This window comes from Pteropus alecto, unplaced genomic scaffold (assembly GCF_000325575.1).
Source record: "Pteropus alecto unplaced genomic scaffold, ASM32557v1 scaffold38, whole genome shotgun sequence".
In the NCBI taxonomy this organism is placed as follows: domain Eukaryota; kingdom Metazoa; phylum Chordata; class Mammalia; order Chiroptera; family Pteropodidae; genus Pteropus; species Pteropus alecto.
The window spans coordinates 3,931,871-3,946,858 of record NW_006442512.1 but is presented as its reverse complement, the minus strand read 5'-3'; the positions used below and the strand labels follow the sequence as shown (position 1 = coordinate 3,946,858).

The following is a 14,988-nucleotide window of genomic DNA, read 5'->3' as shown; positions in this document are numbered from 1 at the left end:
ACCAAGAATACTTTATCTAGCAGAGCTATCATTTAGAGTTGAAGGACAGAGAAAGTATTTCCCAGACAAAAATAAGCTAAAGGAATTTCTCAACACCAAGCCAGTATTACAGGAAATGTAATACTGGAAGGACTTCTTTAAGAAGAAAAAACATGTATCAAAAACAGGAATAAAAAATGGTAATAACTACATTCCTATCAACAAGTACCCCAAGTAGAAAAGAATTAAGTACTCCAATCAAAATATAAGGAAGCTGAATGAATAAGAAAATAAGACCCCTACATATGCTGCCTACAAGAGAATCACTTCAGATTAAAAGACACATACACACTAAAAGGAAGGAGATGAAAAAAGATATTGCTTTGATATACCTAGAGGGTATTGCGCTGAATGAAATATGTCAGACAGAGAAAGACAAGTATCGCATGATTCCAGGTACATGTGGAATCTAAAGAACAAAATAAACAACAACAACAAAAACATAAATAAACTCATAGAGTATATTTTGAGGGCTACTAGATGGGAGGGGGTTGGAGGACAGCAAAAAAGGGCAAAGAGATTAAGAAGTACAAACAGATAGTTACAAAATAGACGTGGGGCTATAAATTTTATCATAAGGAAAATAATAATGTTTAATAAACATGCAATGGGGAAGAGGGGTACTAGATTTAGTGGGTGACCACTCTGTGAGTTATACAGATCTCTAATAACTATGCTGTACAACTGAAACAAATATATTATTGTGTGCCAGCTATAACTGAAAAAAAAAAAAAAACTCATTCAATTGAATTGTCAATCTAAATACAAGCAACTAATTGTCTATTATATTTCAATAAAGTCCGGGGGCGGGGCACGGAGTCCAAACTAAAAGTCATAAAGATGCTCACCAAACTCAGATCTTTTGCAAAAGTAATTCTAAGAGGGAAATTCATGGTGATACAGGTCTACCTAAAGAAATAAGAAAATTCTCATAAAATAATCTAACTTTACATCTAAAGTAATTAGAACAAGATGAACAAACTAAGCCCAAAGTCAGAAGGAAGAAGGTAACAAAGATCATAGCAGAAATAAATTAGAAACTAAAAAGACAACAGAAAAGATCAAAGAAACAGAGACCTGGTTCTTTAAAAAGATAAACAAAATTGACAAAAACTTAAGCTAGACTAAGAAAAAAAGAGGGCTCAACTTAAAAACATTCAAAGAAGATTTAATATTTATCCTTCTCAAACTCTTCCAAAAAAAACAGAAGATGGGGAAATGCTCCCAGTATTATACCGATACCAAAACCAAACAAGGATACCACGCACACATTACAGGCCGATATCCCTAATGAGTACAGATGTAAAAATCCTCAACAAAATATTAGCAAACCAAATTCAATAACACATCATAAAAATCATACACCACAACCTAGTGGGATTTATCCCAGGGATGCAAGGATGGTTCAATATCACAAATCCATCAACATGATACAGATTTAACAAAATGAAGGATAAAAATCAGATGACAGTCTCAACAGATGCAGAAAAGCATTTAATAAAATTCAAAATCCATTTATAATAAAAACTCTCAACAAAGTGGGTAGAGATGAAATGTACTTCAACATAATATAGGTCATTTATGACAAGCCCACATTTAACATCATATTCAATGGCAAAAGCCAAAAGCTTTTCCTTTAAGATCAGGAATAAGACAAGGATGCCCACTCTCACCACTACTATTCAACATAGTACTGGAAGTCCTAGCCAGAGCAATCAAGCAGTAAAAAGAAATAAAAGACATCCAAACTGGAAAGGAAGAATTAAAACTGTCACTGTTTGCAAATGATATGATTTTACATGCAGAAAAACCTAAAGACCTCACCAAAAAAATCTGTTAGAAGTAATAAATTCAAAAAAGTTACAGGGTACAAAATCAATATATGAAAATCGGTTGCAATGTTATATAACAACAACAAATTATCAGAACGAGAAATTAAGATAACAGTCCCATTTACAATCGAATTGAAAAGAATAAAATACCTCAAAATAATGTATTAAGTTGGTGAAAGACCTGTACGCTGAAACTATAAGATACTGATGAAAGAAACTGAAGAAGACACAAATAATGGAAAGATATTCTGTGTTCATGAATTGGAGTAATTAGTATTGTTATAATGTTCAAACTATCCAAAGCAATCTATGGATTCACTGCAATTATTATCAAAATACTAATGGCATTTTCCACAAAATTGTAATCCTAAAATTTGTATGGAACCACGGAAGATCCTGAATAGTCATAGCAATCTTGAGAAAGAAAAAGAAAGCTGAAGGCTCATGCTCCTTGATTTCAAACTATACACAATACTATAGCAATCAAAACAGTATGATATCAGCATAAAAAGAGACACAGATCAATGGAATAAAGCTAGAATGGAATAAAGAGCTCAGAAATAAACTCACACATATCTGATCAATTAATTATGACAGAGGTGACAAGAATATACAATAATAAAAGGATAGTCTCTTCAATAAATAGTACTGGGAAAACTGAACAGACACATGCAAAACAACAAAACTGGACCACTATCTTAAACCGTACACAAAAATTAGCTCAAAATAGATTAAAGAATTGAATGTAAGGACCGAAATCATAAAATTCCTAGAAGGAAAAATAGGTAGTAAGCTCCTTGACATCTTTCTTAGAGAAGTTTTTTGGATATGACATCAAAGGCAAGAGCAACAAAAGTAAAAATAAACAAATGGAATTACATCAAGATAAAAAGTTTCTGCACAGCAAAAAGAACCATAAACAAATGAAAAGGCAACCTACTAAATAAAAGTAGATGCAAATAACATATCTGGTTACTATCTAAAATATCCAAAATATATGAAGAACTCACGCAACTCAACAACAAAAACAAAAAAATCTGATCAAAAAATTGGCAGAGGATAGACGTTTCTCCAAAAATATACAAATGGCCAAAAGGCACATGAAATGACGCTCGACATCACTCATCATCAAAGAAATGCAAATCAAAACCACAATGAGATTATCACCTCACACCTGTAAGAATGCTACTGCCAAAAAGACAAGAAATAACAGGTGTTGGCAAGGATATGGAGAAAAGGGAATCCTGTATACTGTTGGTGGGAATGTAAATTGGTATAACGACTATAAAAAACAGTTTGAAGATTCCTTCCACTCCTGAGTATTTAACCAAAGAAAATGAAAACACTTATTTGAAAAGATATATGCACTCCTAGGTTCACTGAAGAATTATTTATAATAGCCAAGCTATAGAAACAACATACATGTTCAACGATGGAAGGATGAATAAAGAAGATGTGGGGTACACACACACACACACACACACACACACACACACACAAAAGAATACTACTCAGCCATTTGCAACAACTGAATGTACCCTGAGTGTATTAACTGAAATAAGCTGGACTGAGAAAGAGAAATATCACATGATTTCACTTATTTTGGAATCTTAAAACCAAAATACATGAAAAACAAAACAAAACTAGACTCATAGATACACAGATCGGACTGGTATTTGACAAAGGAGAGAGAGTTTGAAGGGTAGGAGAAACAGGTGAAGGAGAATGAAAAGTACAAACTTCTGGTTTTAAAATAAGTAAGTCATGAGGATGTAATGTATAGCATGAAGACTACAGTCAGTAATATCGTGTTAACTTTGGTGACAGATAACTAGACTAATTGTGGTAATCGTTGCACAATGTATATAAATGCCAAACCATAATGTCATATACCTGAAACCAATATATTATTGTATGTCAATTATACTTCAACTAAAATAAAAATAGAGGAATTAAGTGGAAGTATGCATATGAAATCATGAGGAGCCCAGCTATATGCCCAGAACATTAGCAGCAAGATTTATAATTTGTAGGCAGAGAACACAGACTAACCCAAGAGAAAGTATTTAGAGATAGAGATATTTGGAATTCACCAACTAAATCGTGGTTCCCCAATCAATTACAAAATATATCTCTAACCCAAATATCATTTGAATGTATTTGTATATCCAATGATTTATTCTCTCTCGATGAATGCCTCTCAAGAAACTCAAGGTAACATATCCATGATGAAACTTTCATTCCCCCCTCAAAACTGCAAAACTGCTATTCCTCTTACATTCCCTAAGTACTAAGCCAGAAATCTAGATAGAAATCATCCTTAATTACTTCCTCACCCCACCCAATATATTCCCCAAGTTTTATATAGACATATAGACATATATTCTTCTATCTCTCTCCCTCCCTTTCTCTCTCCCTTAACCTCCCTCGCTCCCTCTCTTCCTCCCTCTCTCTCCCTCTCTGCCTTTTCCTACTCTCTCCCTCCCCTTCTCCCATTCCCTTTATTCTCCCTTTCCCCTTCTTCTCCCTCTCCCTCTATCTGAAACAAAGGCATACAGAGTTACAATCACAGATTAGGAAGATAAACTTGGCCAAGAACAAATTTTGGTAACTCCCAAACCAGCTGTCTTCCTTCTACATGCTATAAAAAGGCCTAAGGGAAAACAGGTAAGTTTTACTAGTATTTTACATTAAGTAACAGGAAGAATCCCAGCATTAGAATGGCAGGCTCAATGGTGGCAAAGTAGAATTCTAGAAGTCAAAGAAAAAAATTGGCTGTGCCACAGAAAAAGAGGACAATCAATGTGATGTTAAGGAGAACAGAGATCTTTCTGTGCACTTAAAAATCTTTGTACCAGTTGGTTGTTTCAATAAAATGACTTGGCATAGGTATTTGTTTCAGATATTCCAGAGCTAGGTATTTCAGAGTCTCTCTTTGCTTAGCACACTAAGATTGGTGGCATATACAATGTCTTTGTTCTCTATGTATACTTACTCCTTGTATATATTAGATCATTTATATATTTATTTCATACAGATAAAAAATATTTTCACAAAGTAGAGAAGATCCAATATACACTTTTCACAAACTATAAATCCTCATGAAATAAGGTGAGGGCCATAGAGATTCTCTCTTAATTTTCTTTCTTAATATAGGTTCACATCAACACATACCCACTACACTCATTCCAAGCCATCATCTCTTGCCAGAACTACCAGCCTGCCTATATCCAATCCAGTGCCTCTCCAAATCCTTCTCCATAAATCAACCAGAGATTCTTCTGAAATGTCAGTCAGTCCCCTGCTTAAAAGCATTAAAAATAACTTCTACTACCCTAAATGAAATCCAACTTCTCTAATATGCCTAACAAAGCCCTATATCAACTAGCCTATGACTATTTTTCTTTCTAGAGTCAACTCTCATTACTTTTCTCTGCGTACTCACATTCTTTTAATTCTCTGTGTCATACTCTCTAGAGAGAGGTCTCCCTTAGTGTTCCTGGACCTTCATATTGGTTGCTTCTCTGCCTGGAATGTATCGCCCTCCTCTGCATAGGATTTACTCTTACTCTTCTCTCAGGTAACAGTTTAAAAGATTCTTTTTCTGAAAAAACCTTTGTGATGCATCTGCCCCCATATCCAAAATTATCAACATAAAAAATTAAACACTCCTTTTATATGTTTCCATAGTATCCTATACTTCTTGGATCATATCATTTATCACACCTATCTTACAAAGTACTGAATCTCCAGTTTCTACCATATGACCTGGCACTAAGTACTTGTCAAGTAAATGATCTGCCAGAACTATAAGTTCTATTTGTCTTGATTTATTTTTATTTTTCTCTCAAGAACAATCTGACCTTCAGGAATAGATGTAACATGCAAATAATGCCCAAGTAAAAAAAGCCATTATTTTTTTATAACGAAGGACTAACAAAACTATGTAAAATATACATAAAAAAAAGAAATGGCTATATAATACCTAATGTTTTAAATTTATAGTAAAATGTGAATATTATTTTATAATACTAATAATTTGTCATTATTATATATTGCTAATCACATACACCTACTTACACTAATATCCAAGTTTTATATTTTTCCCAGGAAATATGGCAAACAAAATATGTACTAGGAAATGAAGACATCCATGAGATTCCAAGCTGTTTTATGTGACATCAAGTCATATCAGTTCTAAGAGAACCTTGAAAGCCACTCATCTTTATAAATCAAATTAACTGTGACCATTTCTAAAACAATCATAATAACAAATGATTTGACTTTTTATCAAAAGTTTTTCTGAAGTATTTATTTTTGTTCTCATTGTTGCATTTTATAATACAATATCTCAGATGGTAAGCAGTCATTTGCCCAGATCAACAGGAAAAGTTGAATTTAAACAACAATAATCCTTTAGACAGTGAGTTTTAACTCGTATTAAGAACAGAAATCAAGATGCACAACATGCTACATAATCAACTCAGAGGACAGGTCTATCTCGGTCCTCAAATACGTGAATATCAATGTACTTAAAGTCCTAAAATTGGTGCCATAACCCAAGAGTTTTAATGAGACTTATTCTTGTTCCTTAATGCCCTGGGATTATCACAGTACAACAAACACCATTTAATTATAAAACTTGTCATATACTTCTACAATGCACAAAATTCATTATGTATTTGTTGACAATAAATTCTGATAATTTCTTTCTCCCAGATAACAAGTGTCCAATGGCATTTTTTTTTCCAGCATAGGCTGGTGTACTTTAGTCTTCACACATTCCGCTCTAAAACTAATCACATACCAGAGCTTTTTCCAGCTTAAAATAAATGTTTCTTTGGCTACTAATACAGTCTTTTTATTCATATTAAGGGTTAGTTCAGCAGCCTCTATAGTGCATTTACCATCTCTGCTTCGTGATATATAACCATAGGCTCTATACTTTATCTCTTACCAAAAAACTGGCCTCTCAGCATTAATGAAAGTTTTATCTCTTACTTAAGGAATATTTACTTGTACTAACTAAAAAGTTTTACTATTTGCATTCCATTGTTTTTATGTAGAATACATCAATTCTTAGCCCTAGATCACCACCAAATTGGATAGTCTACTCTTTTATTGTTTAAGAGTCACTTATATTAGAAGAATTACTTAGGGAAGACTCAAAAGACTCCACTTAGTAGATATATAAGCTAATGATTTCATGGCTGATCTGATTTTATAAGTATTACTTCATCCTCTCCTCTTCCCGTCAATTTTCTGTAAAATGCATATAAAAGAAATTCACCAATACAATAAATAAGATCTGGAAGAATCTTCTTGTTAAGGTGGCTAGCTGGTCTTTTCCTGATAACATTACTTCAGTGTCACATATATATTTCTTGACTATATACAAAGGAAAAGAATCAAGCTGATGTGATCAAATTCCCTGTGAAGAAGGGTCTCATACGAGCTTATATACATATATTTACAAAATTAGTTTAGCATTCCTTGAGAGCCTAAATTCTGTTAACTGCCTGAGTCCAGACCAACATAATCGGTCTTAAATCAAATTATCAGACTATCCCAACTTATGTATAAAAAACAGAAGCCTATATATATCACTTTAGGTATCCAAAATTAAAAGTATAAACAAACATAAACCAGGAATTAGAAGAGTTGTAACCACTAAACTGCTTTGGGAAATGGAGTAAGTCAGAGTTTCTTTTCTTAATCAAAACCAAGAAAATAAGTTCTTTAAATTGTTTTTTTGTACTTTGCAAATATTGCTTTTTTTACAAAATGAAGGTAAAACCCTCCACCAGATTATGCTTTACTACAGGCTCAGATGATGGTTAGCATTTTTTAGCAATAAAGTATCTTTAAATTAAGGTATGTGAATAAATTTGTTTTTAGACATAATGCTATTGCACACTTAACAGACTAAGTATGTAAATATAAGTTTTATATGCCCTCAGAAACCAAAACATTCATATGACCCACTTTAATACAACATTCGCTTTATTGTGGTGGTCTGAAACCAAACCTGCAAGGTATGCCTACACTGTCAATAGACTGAATTGAGGCACATAGGTCACCAGATTAACGATATAATTTGTTCTTAGGTAAAACTTAACACACAAATATAGTGGTAGATTTCATCATTAGTCAAGTTACCACTGTTAAGAAAACAAAATGCATACACTATAAAGACCAAGTAGTTCAATCTGTTAGCATTTAAGATAAATATAGCTGAGATTGTATACCTAGGCTGTGACAGCTCTTGCATGTGACACTAGACTTCTTTTAACAAGTAACAGAGGGTTATAAAAAAATTATTGAGCAGAGAAGTAACAATATATATTAGAAAGATATAGTAACTCAAATTGGAAAAAATGATAGTTACACTTTAATTTTAATGACAAATCATCCTTATTACCAAAGCACTAAGAAGCTCAATTTTCTTGATGGTTAAAATGTAGACAGCAGAAGCTAGACACTAAAGAATACTCTTTTGCTCACATAAAGTAATCTTTATAAAATAGTATGTGTAAAAGGCAAAGTAACTATTTATAAACTCAGAAAATTATTTATACTTCTTACTTTCAAATTTTATTCAAGAATTCATTAAAAATGATTAAAAGGTAAGCTCTGATTATCACACTCATAAAAAAAGAAAAAAGTAGTCAATGGTTTGATGTAAATCAAATTATTTAATTACTACTTACCAATAACATTTCTCCACAGAAAGCAGAGGAATAACCTTTGAATTTCACAAAAGACAAATGCAAGAAGGGTCTCAGAAATTAAAACAGATGCACTAAATTTAAATTATTCTGTTTTTAATTGTACAGCATTTTATCACAGGGAATCTTAGGTAACTTAGTCCTAAGTTTTGTCAACTCTAACTTCATTAACTTATTACACAATTTATAAAAGCTTTAAGAAATAAAAAAAAGCAAATTAGGCCTGATTCTCTTCATATTTTTAGAAGCCACAAAAGTATTAATAAGAATTTTAGTTATTTCTTCTATACTTCCTTGAAAATATAAACCGAACATACTTACTGTTGGTTTTTTTCATTTAGAGTATTCATGCCCTGGAGATCAGAAAGAGGTGTTCTGGGATTTTTCCGGGTTATACCTAGCATATAAAAAGAAGAGATTATCAAATCAGCGCTAAGAAAAACTACACATGAAACAATACGTCTAAGGACAAATAAAATTAATATATTTTGATAATAAATATTCGCTAAATAAGATATGTTTGATTTTGTTAGTAATAAACAATCAGAAAATAAAATTAAGAAAACAATTCCACTAATAATAACATCGAAATAATACAGAAGGAATACTGAAAACTACAAAACGTCGTTAAAAGAAATTAAAGAATATCTAAATAAATGGAATGCCATCTATGCTCATGGACTGGAAAACTTAACAGTGTTAAGAGGGCAATGCCTACCAAATTGATCTACAGATCTATGCAATCTTTATTAAAATACTTGCTGCCTTTTACTTAAGATATAAATAAACTGATCTTATAAGTAAGAACTATATGCAAGGGACCCAAAATAGCCAAAACAATGTTGAAAAAGAACATGGTTGGAGGATTCACTCTTCCTAAATTCAGAAGTTACTGCAAAGTAACTGAGACAATATGGTACCAGAATAACAAGAGACAAATAGATCAATGTAGGGAACTAAGAGTACGGAAATAAATCCTTACATTTATCACCAACTTAATTTTGACAAAGGTGCTAAGACAATTCAATAGAAAAAAATCTTTTCAACAAATAGTGCCAGGAAAACTAGATACCCACAAGCAAAATAATGAAGTTGAATCAAAGACCAACATTAAATTGATAAAACTATAACACTTAAAAGAAAACAAAGAAGTACACAATGCAATGTATATATATGCCTTACTGTTGAATTATACACCTGAAGCTTACTGGATTTTGTTAACCAATGTCACCATAATAAAAATTTAAAAAAGAAAAAGAAAAAGTAAGTAGGTAAGTAAATAAATAAATAAAACCTAGTTTAAAAATATAAATAAAAATAAAAATCTTATTCCCTCTAAAAAAATTTTTTAAAAAGAAAAGAGAAAACAAAGAAGTAAATCTTTCTGATATTGGATTAGGCAGTACTACTTAGGTATGCCATCAAAAAACACAAACGACCAAAGAAAAATATGGATAAACTGGACATTATCACAATTTAAAACTCTCATGACTGAAAGGACACTGTGTATCAACAAAGCAAAAAGACAATCCAAAGAATGGTAGAAAATGTCTGCAAATTAAATATCTGATAATGAATTTGAATCTAAATATAAAAACAACTCTTGCAACTGAAAAATAAAAGGACAATCAAATTTTAAAAATGAACAAAAGATGTGAATATTTTTCCAAAGACATGCAAATGAATGATAAGCACATGAAAAGATGTTCAACATCATTAGTCATCAGAGAAATGCAAGACAAACTACAAAGAGGTACCAGTTCACACCAACTAGGATACCTATAATAAAAAAGACAGTACAAGTGTTGGCAAGGACAGGAAAAAAATAGAACCTTTTAAACACTGCTGAATATGAAATAACAGTCACTTTGTAAAACAGTCCAGCAGTTCATCGAAAATTAGTTACCATATGACCTAACAATTCCACTCTTAAGTATGTACTTAAAAAAACTGAAGACACATGTCCACACACACATAAAAACTGTTACTGGAAATATGTCTTGAGATCAACAAATTCAGATAAAACTTTGAACAACTTCATTTTCTTATATATCTGACTGCATTTTCATTTACTCAGTTCCTAAGTCATAGACACTAAATTCCCTATGACAAATTACCATTTTCTATCATATCCATTCTTTACTTCTGTGTATTGAAACATAATTATCTCAGGCTTTTTCTCAATATTAGTCATTAAATTTTCAGCTGTTTCCTCTATTTCTTGAGCTTGTACAGGTATTGCTTTATACCTGTGCTTCTTTTAATAGCCTAATACCTATTTTCAATATCATAATGATATTTTATAGCCTCAGATTTGTACTACTGCTTTACTGAATTCATGTTCTTAGATTCTTCTACACTTTAAAATACTCATAGGGAACTTTCTTCTCTTTCTGGTTGTATCTTCCTTGAAAACATGATAGGGTGTTTCTTTTAGGGTGGCTCTTTTATGCACGTTATTTGACTTTCTTATTTCCCTCTACGTAATGACTTTAACATCAATTATTAAATATTTTAAACATTAAAAAGTTATAAGGAAAAAAACAATGGCGTGTATGATAGAAGCTTTGTTCAACACTCTTGCAACCAAATCAAAGTTGTGACAGAAACACGAAGCGAACAGCAAGCAGTCACCTGGGACCTAGACGAACAGAACTACAACAACTAGGGAAATAATTAATCAACCTGCAATGGTAGAAAAGGCAGGAGGGGACAAAAATGCAAGGCTGCCCAGTCCCCAGCAGCTGAGTGGGACAGAGGCGGAGGCCGGCAGCAGCTGCAGACGCCTCTAAAAGGGGCTGTGTCCGCAAGTGGACTTTCACAGTAACAGACCTGCCCACTCTGAGCACAAGTACAGGGTCAGCTGCTTGGCGGGGGGGTGGGGGGACACCAGGGACTTACAGAGGAACACCGAGTTGTAGAGCAAAGGACAGAGGCAAGGCTTTCCACTCACAGACGTGCCGGCTGTATCCATCGTTCCTCTGTTGAACCCTCCCCCTCCCAGTGTGCGGATACAGCAGGGCCAGAGTTGAGATGTTGTCAAACTGGATAACAGACGTCACTCTACCCAGACAGAGGATTCCCTGAAACTCCGCCTCCCCAAACATGCAGTCCCACCCAAATATCATCTACGTGTGTCCTTGGGGAGCCTGGTGCTCCTTGCAGAGCAGCAACAAGACTCACACTGGTACCAGCAAGCATCTGTGATTGCTTGCTGAATTTTAACAAGTGGCCCCGAGGGGCGCAGAATGAGGCTAAACTTGGCTTGCAGCTGAACTCCTCTCAGGACTGTGCCAATGGACACCTACTGCACAAAAATGCACTAGTAAGACCAAGAGACGTAGGAGCTTTCTTAGTACATACAGACAGACACAGAAAGACAGCCAAAATGAAAAGATAAAGAAGCAGAAACCATATGAGAGAACAGCATAGCGATCCAGGAATAATGGAGTAAGGCAAGCTAATAGATGCAGAGTTCAAAATACTGGTTATAAAGATGCTCAATGAACTTAGGGAAAGTGTACATGAATGAACTCAGTGAGAACTTTAACAAAGAGATAAAAAATAAAGAAATGAAAATGGAAATTATAAAACAGCACCAGTCAGAAATGAAGAACACATTATCTGAAATGCAGAGTACACTAGAGAGAATCAACAGAGTAGATAAAGAAGAGGATCAAACCACCGATATAGAGCACGGGAAAGCCAAGGACACGCAATCACAAAGGCAAGATAAAAGAAGCCAAGACTAAAATATAATTTAAGGAGCTGAATGAAATAAGTCAGAGAAAACAAACATCACATGATTCCACGTACATGTGGAATCTAAAGAATAAAATAAACGACAACAAAAACGGAAATAAACTCATAGATACAGAGAATATTTTGAGGGCTACTAGATAGGAAGGGTGTTGGGGGATGGCAAAATAAGGCAAAGAGTTAGTAGCAGAATAGGCATGGAGAAGTACAGCATAGCATGGGGAAGATGGTTAATAATGTAATAAATATGTAAGGGAAAAGGGGTACCAGATTTAGTGGGGTGATCACTTTGTGAGTTATGTGGATCTCTGATCACTATGTTATACAACTGAAATGAATATACTATTGGATGGCATTTTAATTGAAAAAAACTCATTGATATGTACAATGTAAATACAAGTAACTAATTGTCTAATACGTTTCAATAAAGCTGGGGGAAAAAAACCCTATGTGAATGCATAAACAAATAACAACAAAAAGCCATAAGGAATAATATACTGAATACTTGCAAATGATGACTCCAATTAGAAAATGAAGCCTGGTGCACATGTCTGATCCCATTCTAACAACATCAGATCCCAATGTTACCCACTTGTTGGAATTATCATAGAAAGACTTTAAAATAGCTATCGTAATGCTCAATGACTTAAGATGGTCTTACTAAGTCAACAGATTAAAAAAATTTGAGGAAAGAAATGGAAAATAAATAGGAAACCAAATGAATATTCTGGAACTAAAAACTGAAAAATTCTGAAATTAAAAATTCATTCTATGGGTTTAAGAGGAGACTTGAAACATCGTAATGAACTTGAAATCAGATAAATAAAAATGATCCAATCTGAAGAAAAAATAGAAATGAACAGAGTATAAGGAATCTATGAGACAATATCAAATATTCCAAGAACATATCATTGGTGTCTAAGAAAGAAAAGAAAAACTGCAGCAGAATAATCTGTTGAAAAAGGATTGGACTAAAATTTCCTAAATTTGATAAAAAACAATGAAACATAGGTAAAAAAGGTGAAGCAAATCCCAAATAGGTTAAATATAAATATTTAGGGACATCACAAATTGCTGAAAACCAAAAAAATAAAGAGAAAATCTTGAAGCGGCCAGAAGAAAAAAAGGTTCATTCAACACAAAAGGATGACATCTGAATTTATCGTAAAAAATAACTCAGGAAAAAAATACACAGGGCAACTTCCTGGCAGGATGGCAGAGTAGGTAAACTATATGCTTGCTTCCTCTCACGATCACATCAAAATTACAACTAAACTACAGAACAATTATCATTGAGAATCGCCTGAAGTCTAGCTGAACAGAAGTCCTACAACTAAGGACATACAGAATAAGCAGCATGGAGACAAGTAAGAGAGGCAGAGACGATAAAGGGGCCGGTCCCACACCCATGTGTGGTGGTTAAAATTCAGGAAGGATCTCGGTTGAGAAGGTCGTCCCAAGGGGTAAAGGGTATGAGCACCACACTAGACTCCCCAGCCTTAGGTTCTGGTGCCAGGGAGAGAGTCCTCACAACTTCTGGCTGTGAAAACCAGCAGAGATTGTGGCTGAGTGAGACATAGGGCTGCTGGAGTCACAAGCATTCCTCTTAAATGGTCCATGCACTGACTTACTCGCTGATGGACTCACTCGTTCTGAGCCCCAACATTGGAGTAACAGCTCGAAAGGTCAGGGACATACAAGGAGAAACAGAATTGTCTAGCTTCAGGGAGAGGGATGGGAGGGACAGCTTTCTCCCAGACAGAAGTGCTGGAAGAAGCACTGTTACTTTGTTGAGTCCTACCCCCCTGCCCCCAGTTCAGCATGCCATATCTGAGTCTCCATCAACCTAGCTAATACCCTTCACCCTACCCTAGGGATTCCCTGAGATCCTGCCTCACCCAACTTGCAGGCCTACCCAGGATGCTACCAGTGGCTTTTCCATACAAATGGCCTGTCTTGGCTTATGCAGCTGACCCTCCAAACATCTTTCAAACATTCAAAAACCCCAAACAAGCAACATCTGACCAAATATCTCATGCTAAGCAGCCCTAAGCCCAGCACTAACAGCAGCCAGCCTTGGTATGCAGCTTAGCTTCTCTCACGAACCTCTAAGCCCAAAGCAAGTGGCAACCATCTACAGATCACTTTGTAGTTCATACCAAGTGGCCCCAGGCAGGGCACAGGCAGTGGCTGACCTTGGCCAGCAACAGAGCCCCTACAGACGACCCAGAATCAACACACCTTGTGGCCAACTTCGGACTACAATAGAGCACCACTCAACCACCTCCACAAACAACACAGCCAAACATCAAACTGGGCAAGCACTAGAGTCCTACTAAAACGAATCCAGCTCTATAAGGTCAGCCCCTGCATAACAGCTCCCCCACTGTAGTCAAACCCAGTCCTCACAATCAATCAGCCTGAGGTTCAATCCCTCTCACTGACGTGCCAACAGCAACCAAGACTCAACTACAACAGGAGGGCACATATAACACACATGAGACAAACCTGGAAGACCCAGCATATGTGACCAGGGAACTGCACCACTGGGCCCCACAGGACACCTACTACATAGGCCAACTTACTAAGACCAGGAGCCATAAAGACTCTATATAATACACAGAAACAAA

General features: G+C 34.7%; 1 protein-coding gene across 10 annotated transcripts in view; it reads right to left on the bottom strand.

Moving 5' to 3' along the window:
* The window catches only part of MYO9A (myosin IXA), a 239,386-nt gene that overhangs the window by 104,499 nt on the left and 119,899 nt on the right, over nucleotides 1–14,988 (bottom strand). For all 10 annotated transcript variants that reach the window (XM_025040332.1, XM_025040333.1, XM_025040331.1 and 7 more), the window contains one exon: nucleotides 8,921–8,996. In XM_025040332.1, coding sequence (XP_024896100.1) covers nucleotides 8,921–8,996 — 76 coding nt within the window. The remainder of the gene's footprint in view (nucleotides 1–8,920; nucleotides 8,997–14,988) is intronic.